Here is a 24086-nt window from a genome sequence, read left to right on the forward strand (position 1 = left end):
GATTTTTGCAGTGTGGACGGTAATTATGTATGATTGCTACAGAATAATCATTTAGGCTATCTGATGGCCAGAGGAGGAAAAACTATAATACATGAAAAGAGGTGAATGAATGAATCTCCTTGTCCTAATTATGGGGCACCCCTGGGCATTCAGTCTGGGAATCCTGGCATCCTCTCTGCTCTCTTCCCCTCACTGCCCACACTTGGTTGTCACAGATCTGGGTCTGACCTGTGTTCTCGGCTTTCCCTGCCATTCCTTCCTGCTCCTTGTACGCGATGCTCCAATATGACTCCCCATCACCTTGGCTTCTTTGCTGGTCTGAGCTTTTCAAGTTCAGAGACCATGTATTACTCCTTTTTCTGTTTACTTAATATAATGCTTTTATTCTATATGAAATACAGTAATTGTTTGTCTGATGAATGCTGTTTAGTTAAAACAGTAGTTGTACTGAACTGTGGTGATAGTCACAGGAATGATAATACTAATAAGTCTCTTGTTGCGTTTTACTTAGTCCTCTCAGACCCTTAATAAAGTATTGGTGCATTTCTGAAAATTTAAGAGAACTATGGGAAATTCAGAGTATTTAGAATTAAGATGTTAATATTGCTAATATATCAGAAATGTATAGCCAGCAGATGTATTTAAAAATATTCACTAACTTCTGAAGTGCCTGGATGGCTCAGTCAGTTGGGTGTCCAACTCCTGATTTCAGCTCAGATCTTGATTGCAGAGTTGTGGGTTCAAGCCCTGCACTGGGCTCCATGCTGGGTGGGGAGCCTACTTAAAAAAAAAAAAATCGATTAACTTTTTTTTTTTTAATTTGTTTATTTTCAGCGTAACAGTGTTCATTGTTTTTGCACCACACCCAGTGCTCCATGCAGTACGTGCCCTCCCTATTACCCACCACCTGGTTCCTCAACCTCCCACCCCCCACCCCTTCAAAACCCTCTGGTTGTTTTTCAGAGTCCATAGTCTCTCATGGTTCATCTCCCCTCCAGTTTCCCTCAACTCCCTCTCCTCTCCATCTCCCCATGTCCTCTGTGTTCTTTGTTATGCTCCACAAATAAGTGAGACCATATGATACTTGACTCTCTCTGCTTGACTTATTTCGCTCAGCATAATCTCTTCCAGTCCCGTCCATGTTGCTACAAAAGTTGGGTATTCATCCTTTCTGATGGAGGCATAATACTCCATTGTGTATATGGACCACATCTTCCTTATCCATTCATCCTGGGAATAAACCTAACCAAAGAGGTAAAGGACCTGTACTCGAGGAACTACAGAACACTCATGAAAGAAACTGAAGAAGACACTAAAAGATGGAAGACCGTTCCATGCTCTTGGATTGGAAGAGTAAACATTGTTAAAATGTCTATACTGCCTAGACCAATCTATACTTTTAATACCATTCCGATCAAAATTCCACCGGTATTTTTCAAAGAGCTGGAGCAAATAATCCTAAAATTTGTATGGAATCAGAAGAGACCCCCAAATTGCTAAGGAAATGCTGAAAAACAAAAACAAAACTGGCAGCATCACGTTACCTGATTTCATGCTTTACTACAAAGCTGTGATCACCGAGACAGTGTGGTACTGGCATGAAAACAGACACATAGACCAGTGGAACAGAGTAGAGAGCCCAGATATGGACCCTCAACTCTATGGTCAAATAATCTTTGACAAAACAGGAAAAAATATACAGTGGAAAAAAGACAGTCTCTTCAATAAATGGTGCTGGGAAAACTGGACAGCGATATGTAGAAGAATGAAACTCGACCATATGTGTACCATATCTCGTACACAAAGATAAACTCGAAATGGATAAAAGACCTCAACGTGAGACAGGAATCCATCAGAATCCTAGAGGAGAACATAGGCAGTAACCTCTTCAATATCAGCCACAGCAACTTCTTTCAAGATATGTCTCCAAAGGCCAAGGAAACAAAAGCGAAAATGAACTTTTGGAACTTCATCAAGATCAAAAGCTTCTGCACAGCAAAGGAAACAGTCAACAAAACAAAAAGGCAACCCACGGAATGGGGGAAGATATTTGCAAATGACAGTACAGACAAAAGGTTGATATCCAGGATCTATAAAGAACTCCTCAAACTCAACACACACAAAACAGATAATCATATCAAAAAATGGGCATAAGATATGAACAGACACGTCTCCAATGAAGACATACAAATGGCTATCAGACACATGAAAAAATGTTCATCATCACCAGCCATCAGGGAGATTCAAATTAAAACTACATTGAGATACCACCTTACACCAGTTAGAATGGCCAAAATTAGCAAGACAGGAAACAACATGTGTTGGTGAGGATGTGGAGAAAGGGGAACCCTCTTACACTGTTGGTGGGAATGCAAGTTAGTGCAGCCACTTTGGAGAACAGTGTGGAGATTCCTGAAGAAATTAAGAATAGAGCTTCCCTATGACCCTGCAATTGCACTGCTGGGTATTTACCCCAAAGATACAGATGTAGTGAAAAGAAGAGCCATCTGTACCCCAATGTTTATTGCAGCAATGGCCACGGTCGCCAAACTGTGGAAAGAACCAAGATGCCCTTCAACGATTAACTTCTTAAGAAGTGTCTTCTGAGAAGTAAAAGTGAAGAAATTCAGTAAACAGGCGTACAGAAAGTCTGCGCTTCTCCACCTGGCACTGAAGTTTTTGATGATCTTAACTCTCCTCTCTCTGCTTCTATGCCACACCCACCACCACTGCTGGCAGAATTCTGTTACTGTGTGGCTAACAGTAATTTTTCTTTCTGGGATCTGTGTGTATGTATGAATTTCTACATGTGTAGTATGGGTGACTTGATCTAAAGTATGTTTTGTTTTGTTTTGTTTTCCAGATGACAGAAGTCAAACTATACTTCCCTTAGTGAAATCATTTTGTGAAAAATCTTTCAAAGCAGATGAATCCATTCTTATTTCCTTATCTTTTCATTTAGGAAAACTATGCCATGGACTATATGGTATGATATATCTTAAGAATTTCAAGATTGTAGATAATTTTTTCCTTTTTCTTTTACATCAGCCTACTAAGCTTGAGCTCTCCAGTTGTAAAACCCTCTTCCAGTGTGTTAAATCTTAAGTGACCTAAATTTTTTTTGTATTTTTTAAAATTTATTTACTTTTTCAGCGTAACAGTATTCATTGTTTTTGCACAACACCCAGTGCTCCATGCAAAACGTGCCCTCCCTATTACCCACCACCTGGTTCCCCCAAACTCCCACCCCCGCCCCTTCAAAACCCTCAGGTTGTTTTTCAGAGTCCATAGTCTCTTATGGTTTGCCTCCCCTTCCAATTTTTTTTTTTTATAAACATATAATGTATTTTTATCCCCAGGGGTACAGGTCTGTGAATCGCCAAGAGACCTAAATTTTTGATAGCTTAATTTAGAACACATTAAAAATGACTTTTCCCCCAATAGAAACTGTTTGAAAGAACAGTGACAGAGTGAAGTAGGCATGGCCCTTTAAATTTTTGAATATGTATCAGTTGGCATATGATAATAGAAGTTCATTTATATTAACTATTGGTACATAGTAAGTATACCCTTATTAACTATTTGCTAGATAATTAATATATCATGTGAGTGTTTCAGCTTAGAATCAGCATAATACATCTTGGCATTTTGAATATTACTCAACATAATACAATTTGGCATTTTGAGCATTACTCAATTCTTAGCTAACTATAATAATGTAAGCATAAATTAAGTTATAACCATCTGGTGTGGTAAAACATTTTTAAAAATGTATATTGTAGGCTTTTAACAGGCTGTTGAAAATAAGTACTTCAGTATATGATGAGTTCCTGGCTCCCTAACATAGTTTATGAATATGGAACCAGTCCATTGATCAAAAATATTTTGAGTTTACTTTGTCATCTTTTAGACCTGAGTTTTTAAGCACCTTTTCTGCAGAAATGTATACGTGTCTTTTCTGCAGACAGTTTTAGAATATTTACAATAAACAGCAATAATGACCCTGATGTATTACTATAATAGTGACTTGTTAGTGGTCTGTGGCATGTTATATGTGGCAGAAATTAATGCAGTTGTAATTCCTGCATTGTGTAGGTTATGCTATCAAAATCAAAATTAAAATACTGTTAAAATTAACATCGGGTGAAAAAACGTGTTGGGTTTCTTCATGATAGGTACTCTTTCCTCGCTGATGCCTTTATTTATGATCTTTAGCCGTTTACTTGACTTTCTGGTTCCAATTATGTATATATATTGTACTTTGCTTTTTTCTCTTTATTTCTGTTTTCAATTAAAATGTTAAACAAAGATTTTACATTTGTTTTAGGAATTTTTACTCCAGATCAGCACTTGAGATTTTTGGAGTTTTATAAGAAACTCTGTACATTGGGTTTGCAACAAGAAAATGGACACAATGAAAATCAGATTCCACCCCAAATCCTAGAGCAGGAGAAGAAGTATATTTCAGTCCGGAAGAACTGTGCTTATAACTTTCCGGTAATAAACTATGTATTTGGATGGAATGAACATTTTGTTTATAACTTTAAAATATTTGAGTAGAAAGCATTAAAGAATATGGCCAGATATGACACCTACTGCTTAGCCTTATGTCTGGTATATACAGTAGGTTCTGTGTAATATTGGTGTAATTTATATTTACCTTTATATATAAACTAGAACTGAATGCATGCATTTGGATCTTCCAAACATGATCTCTATCTAAATTATTATTCAGAGGGCATGATTTCAGTATAAATGATTGTAATATTAGGTATTGATGCATGTTTTTCTCTCCTTCCCACTCATCTTCTCCCTTCCACCTTCACCAGGCCATGATTGTTTTTGTTGATCCTAAAAACTTCCACATGGAACTCTATTCTACATTCTTCTGCCTTTGTCATGACCCTGAAGTACCAGTCAGATACACTATTGCTATTTGCTTTTATGAAGTAAGTCTGACGAAGTAATACGACTTCACATTTGTTGTTAATTCCACTTATGTATGCTAGGTGATTTTTTGATACTGTGTACACTTCTGTGTATAAAGGTTTATTACAAGATATAGACTCCATATGTCTTTCATATTGTGATCCTAAATGTTATTTTAAAATTCCCATAATTCTCTTAGTATGTTTGTAGAATTCATATACATAAGCACATTATAATCATTATCATTTATTAACCCATTCATATACTAAATGCTTACTTTAAGCCAGACATTGTGGGATGATTATGGGTATTGCAACTTTGGAAATAAAATCAGTGTTTATAAGCTTTACAGTATTTATATTTAACTTTGCGTCTGAACTCAAGAACTTGAGAATAAATGGAAAATAGAAAGACAGATTATTTAAAAATTTTTTTTAAGATCTTATTTATTTATTTGAGAGACAGAGTGCGAGAGAGCATGAGCAGGAGAAGGGGCAGAAGGAGAGGGAAAAGCAGACTCCCTGCTGAGCAGGGAGCTCAATCCCATGACCCTAGAATCATGACCTGAACCAAAGGCAAATGCTTAACCAACTGAGCCATCCAGGTGCCCTAAAGTTATTGTTTGTACTGCAAAGGGATCATGTGTCACGAACATAGCTGGTAGGTTCGGCTATTACAACAACTCTCTGTAATGTAAGAGCAAAAATGAATTTAAACTTTGATGATGAATGTCATTAACTGTTCAACGCTTGAGGTTGAAATTTGGCTTCGTGTCTTAGATGACCCCAGTAAGCACTTGTATGCTGTAGTTGTAGTGGAGATGTAGGAACTCTAACTTAGGAACTTCAAAACAGAAATGCCTCTTTATAAGTGGCATAATAAAATATTTCCTTTCTTTATAAGAGGCACCTAAGTATTCTTAGTCTCATTGAGAAGATTTCAATCCCTTCCTTGTACTGTGTTCCTACAGCAAGCAGAGCATCGTTAGGTTAGCAAAAAGTACCTGAGGCGTCTATAGTCTCACTATTATTTTGCTTAATAATAAATAACTCTTGGCTGCTGGCCAATAGTCTTTGCTTCTTCTGAATAACAGTTTTTCTGGTCACTGTGCAAAATCTAGGAAACATTTCCTTTAAATGGGATAATTAAAATAATTCCAGTGTTACCGAATTAAGTCATCTTTGTAAATACAGCGATAGAAACACACTTTCGGAGGAGGGGAAAGAACAGAGCGCTCTGGTTGGCCTAGTTCACTCAAACTATCAGCCCCCACTGTGCGTTAAGTGGGCACACAGATTGGTTACTGTGCGTGCTTGTGCTTGTTAGATGAACGGTCTCTAGAGATGGTTTCGCAAGTTTAGTACCTGAGAAAGCGGTATTTATATATTAGAGGTTTTACTTATGTTTATTTTTATCTCATCCCTTTAATATTTCATTTTTTTGCATTTTATAGTGGATGTAATATGTTAACACCCTATAAATAAACATCTTGAAATGTGTCTATGAAAATACTTCACTGGTAGAAGTTTGGGTCATCGATCTAGCTCTTTGCTGGATGCTAATTGCCGTGTTCTTTCAGTTGTACCTTGTTGGTAGATTGTTGCTGCGACTCCATAAAAAGCTTGTTAGTCTAGGTTTATCCTTTTGAGTAGTGAGAATCCACTGGTGGGTTTACAGTTCTTTCACAGTGTTATTGTTAAATTCTGGTAGTTATTTTACCATGTCCTAACTTTATTCTTGTCTTTCAGAAATACATTGTTTTGAAAGTACTTTGAACAAGTCAGAAACAACACTGTAAAGCAAAATTTTTAAAAACATTTTCTTTATCCAGGAACCTCCCCCCCCCCACCAAATAAAATCTTACCCAGAAGCCCAATATGTAAACACAAACAAACAAAACACCAAACCCAAAAAAGAAAAGGAAAAAAAAAAGATGAAGTAGAAACTGGTAAATTTACCATTGGGGGTTCTGAGTTTGCCTGGAGGAAGAAAAACAAATTTGTTCACAGGGAAGCTAGATTAGATCCTTCCAACTCCTCTGGTGCAGATTAAAGTCTTTGATGGGAAATATCTTCAGTGTCTTGCTTGCTTCGGAGTCCCCTCTGTCCCTATGGCACACCGACCTTCTGCAGTGCCTGCCTTCTTCAGGAGGCGCTGAACCAGGATGAAAGCTCATATGCCCACGATGTCCTGTCAGACCCTGTTGGTTGCTATTAAGACTTTAAAATATGAGCTAGAGGTGTCCATGGACTTACTGTTGTGATACGAAAATGATGACTGATGGATCCATCCTGTACTTTCTACGCCCTGGTGGATGCTGGCTTTCCCACCTGTGTCTCCACACTCTAGAGTGTTATAAAGCAGACTAAAAAGCTGGTTTTCTATGCAATTAATTTTTCTAGAAATTTAATTTTTACATTTATATGGTAACCTAGTTTCGTTTTAGAAGAAGTATCTAAAAGGGAGGCATTTGGTAAAATTATTATTATATCCTTTAGACGTCTGATTGTTTTAAATCTGAGAGACTTTATTGCTCCATTTCAGGTATCTAAACTTCTAAATTCTGGAGTATATTTAATACATAAAGAACTAATAACATTATTACAAGATGAATCACTGGAGGTAATATTTTCTTACTGTTTGGTTTTTACTTAATTTATGTTAGTTTTATGTTAATTATTATAATTATCATAATAATGTTAATCTGAATATTATTAATGCCCGTTCTCTCCCAAACTTCTTCAGAATTGCATGAATTCATTCAGCTGACTAGCCCCAAAAGCATCAAGACAAGGTGCCATTGTATCATAGACTGGAAGTTGAGATATTTTAAAAAAAAATACTAGGTTTTAAAATAGTTTATGTTTGTTTATTAAGAAAAATTTAGGACATACCAGAAAGTAGACAGACAAAAGTTCCGGTCACTGTTTCTGTTTTGTTATATTTTTAAGTTTTTCTTTTATTTTTTTTGCTATGAAAATATTTGTATTTTATATAATTGCAGTCTTATTTTATATCACATTTTGTATCTTTTTTTCTCTCAGCATTATTTGGGGAGTGTACTTGGGGAAACTGAAATACTTTGTTTTGATGATGCATTTAGTGTATCCTATTCACCCAAATGACTACTAGCTTGCCAAAGCTCAACTCATCAATATTTTCACATGGCTGAGGGTGTTATCTGACCTAAATGGCTTTGTAAAAGTTGAGAGGCAGTTTTTCAGCATATTGATTGTATAGATGCAGCTGCCTTAGATCTAGATCAAGGGGCAGATATACTAATCTCTTTTCACAAAGGTAATTTCGATCGGGGCAGTTGATTATGTTTCTAAAACGTTCCAGCAAGAAGATGGCAATGTAGGAAAATAGAAAGTCCCTAAATTTTGTTTGGTAAATGATACTATTTCTGCACAGAAATGGACATACGAGGCTAATACAAGATTAGAAAAACAGTAGTTGCCATAACAGTAATCAATGTCTCTATTAAAAGGTACTAGATGCTCTTATAGATCATCTTCCAGAAATCCTTGAACTTATGTCCACTGGTGGAGAAAGCAGTGTTCAAGAAAATAAGGTAAATCCCATGTATCAGAGAAGTTGCTGAATGTTTTAAAATATGATCTTACTCTACAGAGTTGTTGTGGGGACTACAGTTCTTCCGTTACCATGATTCTAATTTATTGTCCTTGGAGTTTACATTCATATTTTCAGTTTTTATTAGTATTAATTATTATTCCAAGCAGAGCATCTGATGAGGACAGAACAGTAGGAATGTAGAAAGCCAAAATTTTCCAACAGTGAAGTAGAACACATTGTACTTTAGCTAGAAGGATTGAGTCCCATTCTCTATTTCAAAATTTTGTTTTCAGTAACCATAAATTTTACTTATAGATTTTTAAAAATGTATTTGATTTTGCCAGATAATTATCTCCCTGAGACAGCTAAGATCCTCTTAGGTTCTGAAGTGAGTGAGAATATTCCTCTCCCCAGTGTATTATAAGACTGGGCAGTTGGACTGAATGCTGCTGTTGATTTATTATCATCAATCTTCTGATGCGCTTTTTTTCAGTTATCGTCTCTGCCTGACTTGATCCCAGCCCTCACAGCCGCTGAGCAGCGAGCGGCAGCCTCCTTGAAATGGAGAACTCATGAGAAGCTACTACAGAAGTATGCCTGTCTGCCACACATCATATCAAGTGATCAGATTTACTATCGTTTCTTACAAAGAATGTTCACAATCATGATGACAAATGTGAGCGCAGTACCTTTTATCTAATTCTTTTTTTTTTTTTAAAGATTTTATTTATTTATTTGACAGAGAGAGATCACAAGTAGGCAGAGAGGCAGGCAGAGAGAGAGGAGGAAGAAGGTTCCCTGCTGAGCAGAAAGTCTGATGCGGGGCTCGATCCCAGGACCCTGGGATCACGACCTGAGCCAAAGGCAGAGGCTTAACCCACTGAGCCACCCAGGTGCCCCCCTTTTATCTAATTCTTTTGAACTCACGCCTGATTTTGGAATTACCAGATTCTTCCCATTCTCAGAATAGTACAACAAACTCTGTTGATTCCATTTGGTCCTAGAAGGATGTTTTATTCCTGGGTCCCCAAGGGGGAGACTCAGATTTCCCTCTGCTTCTTCACTAATGCTTGTGTTTGAACATTGCCTACATAGCTGGATTGCAGAATGAGCAGGAGGTACCTTTACTTAGCTTTTACCATATGTTGCCAAATAGAGTGTGAATAGACTCACTTTAAACTTGATATAGTTCTCAAAAGGCAGCTTGACTGGAGTCTGATCTCGACTGCAGAGTCCCTTGTGCTCTCACATCCACATTTTATGTGTCCTGGCTTCAGAGCCTTCCTACCTGAACTATGCCATGTTGCCAAGACATCCTGTAAGTCCCTAAATCTTAGTGCAGTTGCTTTTTCTTTTAAAGGATCTCTAAAAAGCGGCCGTGTAACAGTTAAAGCTTATATTAAAAACATGGTAAGCCTCCTGTGGCTATCCCTAAAATTAGAGTCAAAAGCAGGAGGGGGAAGAAAAGGAAAAGGTTTGTACTCAAATCCTCCAGAGAGTAGTTGTCTACCTTTTACACAACAATTTCAGAGGTTGATTTAGCTCACAGTTCACTGTGCATTTAATATGTCTTCCTACCAATTCTGAGGTATGAAAATGTTCCATATGATATGTGTATTTTAGAAACTGTTGAAAAAGTGCTTTATATTCTTATTGTTCTCAATGAAAGGGAGCTAATGAAATCGAATAGTCATTTCAGGAAACCCAAATCAGGTGTAGCTTCAAAGATTAAAAAGAAAAACAAAATAACATTATTGGGGTCATTTATACCATAATAAAAAAATAAGGATACATTTCATGAACTAACTTCTACAGGTTGATTTCATTCATCAAAGCATAGCCTAGAGCATGAAGGTCACATTATAGCTGTAACAGTCTTAAGAAATGATTTTGACATCAGTGACTCCTTATCAGAGGACAATCTGTGAGTGTGCCACATAGGAAATTTCACGTAAAATTGCGCAGAATTGATGAATTATTTTATTCAGAAATAATCTGTTTGAGTGCCTGCTCTGTGTCAGGCACTGTTTCAGGAGTTAGGGATATAGGAGCGGATACGACAGACAGACTCCTGCTCTTAAGGGAGCTTGTGTTCTAAAGGTGGTGACAGGATTACGTATTCACTCAGGAGGAGTGAATATATTCACAGATGCCAGTAGGTGCTGTGACGTTTGATCTTAATTGTTTATCTCAGCCTGATGATTTAGTAGCCATGCTGCGTTTACAAAGCTAAGAACACATAGTTATTCTGTATTTTTAACTTCACTTCTCAAGAAAGAGGAATGATTTATCACAAAAAAGTGAACAAAGTACCCGTAAGCCTAAGAGATTTGTTTTACTGTTTTCTTTAACAAGGCAGTAATTCCCCAGTTAAAAGGAGATACATGATTATTATAGCACATTTTCCATGATCAAAGGGATACATTATTCTGCTTCAGTTCTCTCTGGAGAAAAGATTTATATTTTTAATTCCATACCTAATGATCATAATACCCATTCATTCATTCAGCAAAATCTATTGAGTGCTTACTATGCGCCAAGCAGTGTATTCTGGGTACCAGGATACAACAGTGAACAAAGAGACAAAGGACGTCTTATCACACAGCCTGAGATGCTATTGGGAGACCGGCTGTTGTCAAGCAACATACGTCCATAGTATGTCAGGGTTGAAAAGTACAGTGAGGAACAGCAAAGCAGGGTAGAGGGTGAGGAGCGTGACAGAGGGGAGTGGGGTGCTGTTGTGGAGACAGGGGTCAGGGAAAAGCCCTCTCTGATCAAGTACGCTTCATGCAGAGGCTTGAAGTAAAGGAGTTCCCATGTGGATGAAGGACAAGGGCAAAGGGAGTAGCGTGGTTGCATGAGGCGCCAGGAAGCTGGGATGGCAAGTGGCGGGGAGTGGGGTGCCTGGGCGGCACGCTTTGAGGACCAGGATGTGGGGTCTCGCTTGTGGTCTCTGAAACAAGGAAAATCTTCAGAAGGTTTTGAGGAATGACATTAACTTCTTTTTTCTGCGTTTGTTGTGAAAAAAATTTAAAGAAACAGGCAGAGAAAAGACTCCAATGAACCCTCCTGTAGAACCCAGCTAGACGGGACAATTGTTAACATTTTGCCGTATTCGTGTTTTCTATTTCATTGCGCTGAGGAATTTTAAATTACAGATATCATTATATTTTATCTCTAAACATTTCAACGTTCATCTCTAAGATAGGACATCCTCCTGCATAATCACAGTAGAATCATTGCATTTGACAACACGGATGGTTATTCTTCAGTGTAAGTTCACATCCATGGAGATGACGTTGTTCCCGACCATATTTTATATGTTCCTATATTCCATGTAGGATCCAGTTAGGATCTTTACGTTGCCTTTTGCTGTTACAACTCTTAATTGTCTTTTAATTCAGGACAGACTCCCTTTTCTCCCTTTCCCCACTTTTTCACGACCTTGAATTGTGGAAGAGACTTCATCATCCTGTAGAATATTCCCGTTCTGTATCTGTCACATTGCTGCTTCATGGTGTTAGCTTGTTCACCTATTCTCAGTATTTCTTGTAAACGGAAATCTAGATCTAAGGGCTTGCCGAGTTTTAGGTTTAAACATTTTTTGCAAGCATACTTCATAAATGCTGCTTTGTATTTTATCTTGCGTCATCTCACATCATCATCGGAGCAGAGGACACGTGAGTGTCTGTAAGTGAGCTCAGAGTACTTGTCCAGGTGGTGACAGCTGTCTTAGCCCACAGCAGAATTATGTCTTCTCCCTTGCAAGGGGCACTGTCATGGCGAGCTGACCCTGGGAACCCTCTGGACATCAGTTTCTCATCAACCTCACACCCATTAGGGTTGGCATTCGCTGATGACTCTTCCTGAATCCGTTTTCATTAGAACTTGCAGAAGAGTGATTTTTAAAAATTCTGTCCCTTCTACATTCTGCATTCTTCTGTGAAGAGATGCTTTACTGCATCCACGTGGGTAATTTGATGATGCTGAAATCTATTTCCTCATGTGATCCTTAGTTTTTTCCTCCGAGGAACAATTTTCAGAGCTAGGAGTGGGTGCAGGAGCCACTTCCAGTGGAGGTCGCTGAGTTTCCTTTTGGTTTTGTTCTCTCTTCCAGGCTCATTCTCTAATATTAAATATGGTTTTAATCAACTGTAGTCGTTCTTAGTGTGCTCCAGTTGTCACAACTTACTCAGGCTGCCCCTTTGATGTTTTTATACGTTTATCTTTGATTTCTGGCCCAAAAGGTAACTTATGTTACACTGTGAGGTACAAAATACACATATTTTCTTATGACTGAAGTATTTATTCATTCAAAATTCCATTAGTATACACAGAATGAAAGAAAAGAGTGACATGTTTTTATTTAATTCATTTACCTAAGATTCATTTTTTAAAATTCTAGTGATGCTTCTGTTTATGTACATTTCTTAAACTTTCTGTTCTAATTCATAATGAATATTCTCCTTTTACATTTAACACATTAAAAACACCACACAGTAGTGTATAAAACACGAGAGGAGGTAGCAGGCATCACACTCCCAGCAATGTAAAGTTTTATTTCACTCAAATTCCAAGGATCCCCATTATAATACCTGCATCTTCAAGAATTAAATATTACAGTATTTCTATGTAAGCCAAGATGGTGAATGTGAATTTTATACTGGACATCGTATATCTGCTTGGGAGATTTTTCTTTAATACATAATTTGAACCCAAACCCAGTAAAGACAGATGATTGAGTTCACTTAAATTAATCAGTTGTACCCAGTGGTATGACAGAAATTCAAAAGACAAAGGAGTACAGAACACTAGTAAGAGTTACTGACATGGTGTCCTTTGGATCCTAAGCTTTATCTGTGGGATGGACCAGGGATCTCAGTGAATGACACTGAGGCTGAAGAGGCAGAAGCAAGCCAGAAGGACTTTTCAGTACAGCTGGTCATGGGATCTCTAGATTTCTGTTTTAGAAGTGGCACATTTTTGGTGATGTATCTGACACAGGGCATGTTCTTGCAAATATTTGTTGAATAAATGAATGACAAGGCCAGGGAAAGGCTAAGAGAATGGCTGGCTGAGATATATTTGGGTAGAATGTCACGTAAGCTGAAATAGCAGAGAAAGAAAGTCAAATATAAATCAGATCTGGATGATTTGGAAATGACCGTGCCAAACTGTGTTAACTTTGTAATGTGATACTTTAGCTGATTTGTCTGAGTGATATTAACATGAAATTATGAAGAAACTTTCCACAGTGATTTGAGAGGCAGACATCACTGCTCTTGCTTTTAGCCAAAACTGAAAATTGATTTGTGAAGCAAAATTACGCTGTTTGATTGGTTTAATTCTTTCTTACCTATCTCTTCAAGAATGTCTTACCTGTCCAAAAGGCAGCTTCACGGACTCTATGCGTTTTTCTACGTTATAATCGTAAACAAGAACAGAGACATGAGGTCATTCAAAAATTAATTGAACGTAAGTAATCATTGCCTCTCATTTTGAAAAACAAAGTAAACTGGCCTTAGTTAGCTCTGTCTGGCTTTATCATTTTGCCATGAATAGTTAGGCTGATATTGGTAAATATCCAGAGTGTGTTTGTGTTTGAGTTTTGTAGGCTAATTTTTTTTGGTTTTAGAAATCTATATGACAGGATCAGTCTCTGATGAATGAAGTAATAATTAGTCTGGGCCTACTTTAGTGAGTTTCTACACTTGAGAAGTTAAAATAATTAATTAAATAATTGTGTAAAATATTAAAATTAATATCAAAATATTATTTAGTTTAATTAAAATTATTTAAATTTATTAAATAATTACTAATTATTAAAAATAATTAAAATAATTATGTTGAGAGTCTAGTTTCTACCCTGATAAATAGCATTTGGAACTAAAATATGAGTAGAATATCCATGAATGTAGTAATTTATTTTACGTTTTTATTTTAAATATTAACAGAATGAAGGGGTTTTTGGTTTGTTTCCTTGAGCAGAGTTGATAATACCTATAAATATGTATCTGGTAAGCTTAGGTGGTTCATGATGTCTTCAAAGATTAAGTCAATTAACAAATGCAAATTTATTTTAATTTACTAAGGGCTAAAATCAAGATATAAACCTCTAGTTGAACTGTTAATTCTAGAAATGGTGGCAAACACATATATATCCTTTTAAATTACTGTATACTTGCTTTGACATAATGTCTTAATGCTTTTCTTAAACTCTGTTATCCAGCATAGGTGAGTAATGGGATTTTCTGGTTACTGAAGTTTACCTTTTTAAGTATGGATCACCACTTTTCAAAAAATTAGAGTATATAAAATTCCATTTAAGAAAAATTATGCTCAGTATACTTTTTTTTTATGATTATTTATTTATTTGACAGACAGAGATCACAAGTAGGCAGAGAGGCAGGCAGAGAGAGAGGGGGGAAGCAGGCTCCCCACTGAGCAGAGAGCCCGAGGCGGGGCTCCATCCCAGGACCCTGAGATCATGACCTGAGCCGAAGGCAGAGGCTTTAACCCACTGAGCCATCCAGGTGTCCCGATGCTCAGTATACTTTAATCTTTCTCTTTCTTACTCTGTTTTAATTTAATTTTCATTTCTCAGTAGTAGGGCCTCACAATTAGAATCAGTTTTATTTTGAAAGGAAATTCTGTTTGGTTTTAAATCTTAAGAATTTTGCTTTTGAACATTTGTGTGATAAGAGAGAAAATAATCCTTTACATGTTAACCTGAATTATTGTCAGTAATACAGTGTTTACATATGACTTTAACCACTTCATAGGATTTGATGAAAATGAGACAAAGAAAGCAGTTGATTTGATTGATCAAATATAACTTCAAAGTTTGAAATTACACAAACTTCCATATGAGTTACAATCCTGCATCTACCAGCTCTGTGACTTTAACCTCTGAAAATCTCCTCTCAGTTGGATAAATCTATGCTTATCCTATTGGATTGCTTTTCAGGATTAAATGTGATAATACATGTGAAGTGTTCAGCACATAATGGGTGATCAAAAGTATTCATTATATTCATTACTTAAAAAGTGACCTTTTTCTGGTTTTTAAGATGTCATTATTTTGGGAGTCTACTAATCCGGAGTGTGTAATATGATTTTTTTTCTCTTCTTGTATTTTCTAAACAAATTGTGGATATAAAGAAACTTGTCATGGATTTTGTGTGTTTGATTTTGTCACATAGAATTTCGTGTAGGAAAAATTAAATTTCTCTTTCTTGTTTCTGTTGTTTCTAGAACTGGGCCAAGGAAAAAGTTATTGGAACAGACTTCGATTTTTGGATACCTGTGAATTTATTATAGAAATCTTCTCCAAATCATTTTTCTGTAAATATTTCTTTCTACCTGCTATTGAACTGACACACGATCCTGTGGCAAATGTGAGGTATGGTACGAGTCCAAGGAAATACTTGAAAAAATTGTACTTTTAAATTTATCTACTATAATATATCTACTTATGTACTATAACAAACATGCAAATTCTTTTTCATAGTCAACTGAAAAAAAAAACAAGTAAATAATTTATGCTTACTCTGAAATTCCTAGTAATCCTAATTGATGAGCCTCAGTAGGACTTGGAAGCATAATCTTTTTTCCACAGTGTCCCAGGTCTTCTGTTTATTGGTTCGAGAGGGCAGGAGTCAAAGCCAGACTGGCAGGCTTCTCCTGCCACTTGGATACACATACTGGCATCAGGAGAAGGTTGAGTAGCTATTCTTAATTTATGGATCATCTAAGACTAAAGAAAAAACAACTCAAATTTGGCTTGGTGAAGTTCCGTCCATTTTTAGGGGCAATCAAGCGATTAGTTTTTGTTTTATATTTTAGTGTAAGAAAATACAGAAAATACCACTGCATTGGCTGCAGTATTTTGTGCATCTTATCTGTGTTAAATCTCTAATGAATCCAACTACGTTGTTAACATTTTGCAAAGTAAAGTTGGGATTCTAGTAAAGCAGCCCCGGGATGATGAATTCTCACTTACCAAGCAGTTGACAAAAATTATTTGAAAGGAAATGACATCTCATCTCTACTCAGGTGAATATGACTTAAAAGCATAGCATTAACCTCAAGAGAAAGCAACCTGCCAATTCAAAAACCAAATGAAGATTAATTGAACATGGCTCCATGAATGTTGGTTGGTTTTGGGGGTAAGAGATCATTGCATAGCAGTTTGTCTGTTTCCACTCTTGTGCCCAGGCAGCTGCCAGCCCAACGAATGGGTCCAGCAACACCATATCCTAACTGGATTTTGGGTACAGAAGGGTTTGTCCAAGTCTATAGAGATGTGTAGATCGAAGGAAAGCCATCACAGGCAGAGCAGCGGGATCATGCAGTTAGGAGGAGGGCTTCTGCCTGAGCTGATTTCCAGCTTCATACTAGTTGTGTGTCTCTGGGCAAGTTACAGAATCTCTCTGCGTACTCATTTCCTTAGTTACCCAATTCATAGGCTGTTCTGATGGATAAATACCGAGATAATGTACATAAAGAATTTAGATTACCAGAAAGATGTGATACCTAATCTTAAAATCTTTATAATCTCATGGGCCCAGGATTCTCACAGAGATAATCACCCCTGTGGCTTCTGTACCTTCTGTTGAATATAATAGGTTTTCCAGACCTGCCTTGAGTTATGAAGAATGAAGTATGCATCGTCTTTTGTTTTTGTTTTTCCGTAAGTGAATGTTTAAAATTTGAATTCACTGAGTCTAGCCAGTATGGAGGCTGGGAAGACTACTGGCATTCAGAGGAGTCTTCCTCTTTGCCGGAAATGCAAAAAATTCTCTTTGGGGCAACTGGGGCCTCTTAATTTGGAGAAAGCATCACCAGGATCGGTGGTGAGCCCTGAATGAGTTTGAGACCATTTTTGCTCTGGACGGAGCTGAAAATTCTGCAGGAAGAGCCTCTTTCACCTTTTTGCTTGAATAAAAAGCAAATCGTACTGTGTATGAAGGATCCTTCACTGTAAGCTTAGCTGACAGCACGTCCTGGAAACTCTAGGAATGGGACTTGGTTGTCTCGGGTTTGGCATAGGAGTAAAAAAATAGTATCTGGAGAGCACTCAGATGAACGAGTGAATACAGCAGCCAAAACATAGATAGCCGCCCAGCATCCCTCTCTAAGACCAGCCCTGGCAGAGCGGTAGAGTAGTAGATCAGCAAAGCAGGGCATTTTCTGCACTGGCTCTTCTGTCCCTCCTTGGCATTCTCCTCTCCCCTCTCTCCTCTCCCCCCTCCCCTCTCTCCCCATTCTTCAGTCTCTGTGTTGCTTCCTTATGCATGTGGTGTAGACTGGGATGGTGCCTAGACTCTGTCCTTTTTCCTTTTCTTCTCGAAGTGCACATACGGCCTCAGCGATCCGTTCAGTCTCATGGCTTGCCTGTCATCTGTGTGCTGAAGATCCCTGATACTACGTCTCCAGCATGGACGTCCATCCTGGCCGGGAGCCACGTAGAGCTAGCTGCCCGCTGAGCATTTCCATGACATGTTCCACAAGCACCTCAGGCTCAGTCTGTCCAAAAGGAAATCCCGGTCTCCTGCACCCACGCCCACCCTTGCTCCTTCTGCAGTGGTCTCATCCAAGCAAACGACCACTGCATCTTGCTGCCGGCTCAGGTCAAAGCCTAACCTCCTTTCTGCCTCCCCACCTGCAATCCCTCAGCACGTCCTGCTGCTTGCAGATACACTGAGTCCAACCACTTCTCGCCGCCTGACGGCAGCCCCTCCAGTTCAGGCGGCCACCATCCCCTGCCCGAGTTACCGCTAGAGCCTCCCTGTTGTTTCCCTGTGTTGCCGGCCACCTTCCGTCTCCTCTCACTCAGCCCGGTACTCAGACCACTTCACTCCTCTGTGCGAAATTCTCTGTGGCGTCTTGTGGTGCTCGAAGGAAAAGCCAGGCTCCATGCAGGGGCCCACAGGGTCTTGAACCAGCTGTCGTCCTCTTGCCAGTTTGGGCCAATTTGGGGTGACACCCAAGGCAAGCGCCCCCTCTCGGGCATTCGTGCAAACTGCAGGCCCCTGCCTGTAAAACTCTCCAGATGTTCACGTTACTCATTCCCTCATTTTCTTTGAGTCTCTGCTTGAATGATATCTTTTCAGTGAAACCGTCACTGAAACGTGTTTTAGAATTGTAATGCCCCTTCTCTGGTCCTCCCTCATCTTTCCCTGGTTTCTTTTTCTTCACAGCGCTTAGCACTATCCGATGGACATTTTACTTAATTCCTTACTCTTTTTTCCCTACCCTATACTATAGTGTAAGCTCCACAAGAGCAGAGGATTTGTTGGTTTTATTCACTGTTGTATCTCCGCACCCAGAATAATGCCTGCTTGACTCATCCCAGGCGCTCATAACCATGTGCTACGTGAGAAACAGACTCTCATGCTTTCTGGAGTTTGAACTTTCTTTCATGTTACTCTTATTCTTAGTTATTAAATGCGTTCAAAAGCAAGTACTATTTAATTTATTATAGAATGAAACTTTGCTGCTTGTTGCCCAAAGTGAAATCTACCCTGAAGATCCCTGCAGATAAGCACCTACTTCAGCAGTTAGAAATGTGTGTGCGGAAACTCCTCTGCCAAGAAAAAGATAAGGATGTCCTGGCTATTGTCAAAAGGGTAAGTGTCACTCTTAACCACCATGTCTGCGTGTCTGGCACGAAGAGACTGTCCGTCTTAGCTTCCCTGTTTTAGCCTGGCGGGATAGCAATATGTCAACATACTTACCTTGTTGCTCGAGTAGTATTAGTAACTCGCTGGGCTGATGTGTGCCACAGCCGGTCAAGTTCCTTCCAAAGGGAACTCAGACATTCAGCTTCTGTTGCTAGCGATACATGCGCCATGAAAGACAGCTTAGAACACGTGAGGTTCTTAGTAAGTACTGGTCAACCAAATGCTTCATCCACCAGACTTGATTTATAAGGGATTATAATCCAGGAAAATTGTGTTGGTAAAATTGGAAAATTCACACTTAATAGAAATTTAGCCCTGGGAGGGCCCTCATGGTCTGTTTGATTTGCAAAAGCTCTTGGTCTAGAGATAGTAAATGTCTGCTTGAGATTATATTAGCAAGCGGCAGAGCTGGGGCCGGAATAGAGATCTCTTACCCTGAGGGCATTCCTTTTTCAGTAATGTATCATAATGTCTTGTGGGGTTTTTTTGCTTTGTTTTAGCGTGGGATCTTAAATGAATTGCTTGGGGATGTTAGAACCTCAAGCAGTAAAAATTTGGACTGGTGAAGTCAAACCTGAAAATATTTTATAGTCTTCAAAAACTTTCTGCTGAATGTGTAACTAATATTATTATAAGATTAAATCAAAGTGGTTATTTTTATGAATCTGAACATGAACTTCAGCTTTCTGATTTGTACTGAGAGGAATTAGTTTTTTAATGTCTTTAACTTAGCATCGATGATGAGAAAAAAAAGGATCTTTTAATTTTTTTCTTTTGTTTCTAGAGATCATTGCCAGATTTCACACGAGAAACTTCTTAATAAAATGATTTGATGACTTAGTATTAGTGTACTCTTTGTTTTACAGAAATGTGAATTCCTCTTTTACAACCAAACTAACCAGAAATACCCAGAGCCTGATAAATGTTTATATATATGTAAATAAAATGCATTACGTGTATTTGTTTACATCAGGTATTTCTGTCCTTACCATTTAATAACCATTTAATACCATTTAATAACCATTTAATAACAAAACTTTGCTTTTAATAACAAAATTTAGGCAATAGTGTTAACTTTCAAAATAATAAACGTAAGAGGGGGTGTTACTTTTTTGAAAGAATTTATTAACTTTATTAATTTTATTAACTAAAATTAAAATTTAATAAAATAAAATAAATTTTAATAAAGTTAACTATTAATTTTATCAATTTAATAACTTTATTAATTTATTAAAAGATAATACAAACTAACCCTGTAAGTAGGCACAAAAATGATAAAATTAGGGGATTATTAATCTACAATGGGTTATTCTAGACTAGAGCTCTTTAGGTATATGTCACATGAGGAAGTCAATCAACCCCATGAAAATTCTATAGAATAAAGTTTATAAAATTGAAATCTTGGCATGGGAACCTCTGAGGAAGCCATACAAAGCTTCGGGATAAAAATGGTATGGTTTTATGCTAGTCAGTTTTTTAAGATGAAAAGTAATTATATTTAAAGGGGACATTTCCTGGCATAAATTGTAATATTTTCACAAATTGCAGCATAAAAATAATGCTTCATATAAATATTATATTTGCAATGGCTAGCTTTGGGTGTAGGAATATATAAATGCACTTTATTTGAGCTGTCAAAATTACTCCTGGAGAGCAGTGCTGTCCCTCTCTCAGAGTCAGACTCCTCAGTTAGATGGATCATTGATTGGAACAGTTTGTTTCAGACTACCGTGTTCCGAAGGAGAAATACTAAATCAAGAAAACTTTTAGGGCAAAGTCTTTCTTAATAGCTACAATGTCATAATGGTCAAAAGTGTCTGCCGGGAGGAACTAAGGATTTAAAGCCAAATGAGAGTTTGCTTCATATACAGTTAGTTAAAATTTTTTTAAAAAACTCAAAAATTATCTTGTGTTTCCGAAAATTAAGAGAAGTGGCCCTGGGAGTTATTAGAAGTTTGTTAGTTTGCATGTGTTTAGTGTGTTCACAGTGAGACTTGTGTGTTTACCTGGAGACTCACTCTTCTTAAGGTCAAAGTCTTTTACAAGTCTAAATGGATCCTGGCCTTCGGAGGCTGGTTAAAAAGGCAGTGTAAAACTGGGAAGAACTTCAGAGATCTTCTAATAAAGCCTCCCGCAGAGTAGAGAAGTCTCCTCTTTGAACCTCCCTCTGGAAGAGGAGTCTTTCAGAAACAATTGGTTGATTTAATTTAATTCCTGCAGAATAATTTTTACCACTTCGCTTACAGACCGTGTTAGAGCTGGACAGAATGGAAATGTCCATGGATGCGGTAAGCACACACCTTATCTTATGCTGAAAGAATATTTTAAAATCGGCAGAAACTCACATAATTTCTCATAATTTCATTTTAAACTTTAAACTTAGTTTCAGAAAAAGTTTTATGAAAAAGATTTGTTGGATCAAGAGAAAGAAAGAGAAGAACTACTTCTTATGGAAATGGTACGTTATTTTCACGTACACACACATTCTTCTGATCAGTATTAGCTGGGCTTTGTTATGAGTTACTTATTAGTATTTTCCTTCAATTTCACACTGCTGTTTTTCTTCTTAGATGACTAAGGAAGAGTCCCGACCCTTTGAAATCTCTTATGAACTAGAAGGAAAACTACATTTGAGAGCCCCTGAAAAAGCATATAATTGGCATACAATTAACTGTATATTTAAAGTGTTCATTTTGATGAATTTTAACTTATGGATAATCTTTGAACCCATGGCCACAATCAAAATGCCAGCCATTTCCATTCCTTCAGAAGTTTCCCCACGCCCCTTGGTAATCCATATCTTCTACCCCAGTCCCCAAAGACCACTAATCTAGTTTCTGTCCCAATAAGTTAGCTTGCAACTAGAATTTGTATAAATTTATTCATATATAATATTTTCTGCTCATGCTTCTTTCCACCGTCGTAATTGTTTTGACATTCATCCATGCTGTTGTATATATCGAGAGTCGTTCCTTTTTATTTCTGAGTAGTAGCCCCTATTACAGACATACCGCAGTTTGCTTACCCACCCCTTAATAAGCACTTAGGTAACTTCTAGTTTGGGAATGTTAGAAATAAAGCTGCTGTGATCATTTATGAAGAAGTCTTTGGAGAGGCGTATATTTTCATTTTTTGGGGGGGATACCCAGGAATGGAAGGGCTGGATTATATGGTGGGGCATGCTTGACTTAAACAAAAACTGGGCCATTTGACATGTCCATTGGCTATGGGGGAGGGCTTCAGTTACCCCATCTCCTCTCAGCTTGATAGGGGCGTATGTAGTCGTGTTCATTGGGCTTTCAAATTGCATATCCCTGATGCCTAATGATATTGAACACCTTTTTGTTTGTTTATTGGTCATCCTTATCTCTTATTTGATGAAGTCTGTTTTCAGATTTTTATTAATTTTTTATTATGAAAATGGTTTTATTTATTTATTAGAGACAGAAAGATAGCAAGAGAGAGCACACGAGCAGAGGAGAGAGGGAGAAGCAGGCTTCCCACTGAACAGATAGCCTGAGCCTGGGATCATGACCTGAGCCCAAGGCAGGATGTTTAACAGACTGAACCACACAGGGGTCTCTCTTTTTAGATTTTAAAGTGGGTGGTTTTTCTCCAATTTTTGGTATATAAGGGTTTTTGTATACTCTGAATACTACTACTTTTTCAGATAACCATTTTATGAGCATTTTCATGGAGTTTGTGGCTTTTCTTTCACTTAATGGTACCTTTTGAAGAGCACTTTTTAATTTTGATGAGATCTGACTCATCAGTATTTTCTTACTGTTTGTGTTTGTTTGTTACAAAAATCCTTTGTTTATCCCAAAATTACAAAGACTTTTCCCTATGTTTTCTTCTAGAAATTTTAGTTTTAGGTTTTACAGTTGGGTCTGTGATCCATTTCAAATAGTTTTATATATTTTTTTCTATCTAAATATTCTATTATTCTAGCATCATTTGTTGAAAACTTCTCTTATTGAATTGCTTTAGCACCTTTAAAAAAAATTGTCCATATATGTATGTGTTTATTTTTTGACTCCCTATTCTGTTCCATTGATTTGTATGTTTATCTTTTTGGCAATTCCAAACTGTCTTTTATCACTGTAACATTATGGTAATTCTTGAAATCATGTCAGTTATGTTTTTCAACTTTGTTCTTTTTAAAATTGCTTTGGCAGGTCTAGGCCCTTTTCATTTTTGATATAAAGTTTAGAACCAGTTGTCCATTTACATAAAAATCTGCTGGAATTTTTATTAGGTTGTGTGTTAATTAGGATTGATCCATTGATCAATTTAGGTAATTGCCATATTAACAATGAATTTTCTAGTCCATGAACATTGTCTACCACTCCATTTATTTAATCTTCTTTACTTTTTTCTACATGATTTTTGATAGTGTTAAGTGTAGAGTTTAGGAAGTATTTTGTTATATTTATTTCTAGGTATATTATGTTTTTGGAATTATTATAAATCGAATTATAATTTTTAATTTCACTTTCTAGAATTTTGTTGCTGCTGTCAATTACTGTTGATTTTTGTATCTTAGTCTTGTATTTGTTCTAGAGTTGTTTCTTAGATTTAATAAGATTTTCTACATGAGCCATTACATCCTCTTTAAGTATAGCAAGATTATTTCTTTCTTTTCAGTGTTTATGCCTTTTATTTCTTATGTCTAGTTGCAAGGTCGAGGACTTCCAGTATAATAAAAAACTTCCAGGGGTGCCTGGGTGGCTCAATGGCTTAAGCCTCTGCCTTCAGCTCAGGTCATGATCCTAGAGTCCTGGGATTGAGCCCCGCATCGGGCTATCTGCTCAGCAAGGATCCTGCTTCTCCCTCTCTCTCTGCCTGCCTATCTGCCTGCCTCTCTGCCTACCTGTGATATCTCTCTCTCTGTCA

The 24086-nt window shown here is 37.4% G+C and overlaps 1 protein-coding gene across 3 annotated transcripts in view; it reads left to right on the top strand.

The window, feature by feature from the left end:
- Positions 1–24086, top strand: part of PPP4R4 (protein phosphatase 4 regulatory subunit 4) — a 125848-nt gene that overhangs the window by 86870 nt on the left and 14892 nt on the right. For 2 of the 3 annotated variants that reach the window (XM_046007020.1, XM_046007019.1), the window contains 11 exons: positions 2864–2986; positions 4328–4497; positions 4830–4949; positions 7474–7551; positions 8420–8503; positions 8999–9181; positions 13875–13980; positions 15760–15907; positions 18992–19136; positions 21437–21478; positions 21574–21648. In XM_046007020.1, coding sequence (XP_045862976.1) covers positions 2864–2986; positions 4328–4497; positions 4830–4949; positions 7474–7551; positions 8420–8503; positions 8999–9181; positions 13875–13980; positions 15760–15907; positions 18992–19136; positions 21437–21478; positions 21574–21648 — 1274 coding nt within the window. The remainder of the gene's footprint in view (positions 1–2863; positions 2987–4327; positions 4498–4829; positions 4950–7473; positions 7552–8419; positions 8504–8998; positions 9182–13874; positions 13981–15759; positions 15908–18991; positions 19137–21436; positions 21479–21573; positions 21649–24086) is intronic. The other variant, XM_046007018.1, reaches the window with a different exon arrangement.

The sequence above is a fragment of the Meles meles genome, chromosome 6 (genome assembly GCF_922984935.1).
Source record: "Meles meles chromosome 6, mMelMel3.1 paternal haplotype, whole genome shotgun sequence".
In the NCBI taxonomy this organism is placed as follows: Eukaryota; Metazoa; Chordata; class Mammalia; order Carnivora; family Mustelidae; genus Meles; species Meles meles.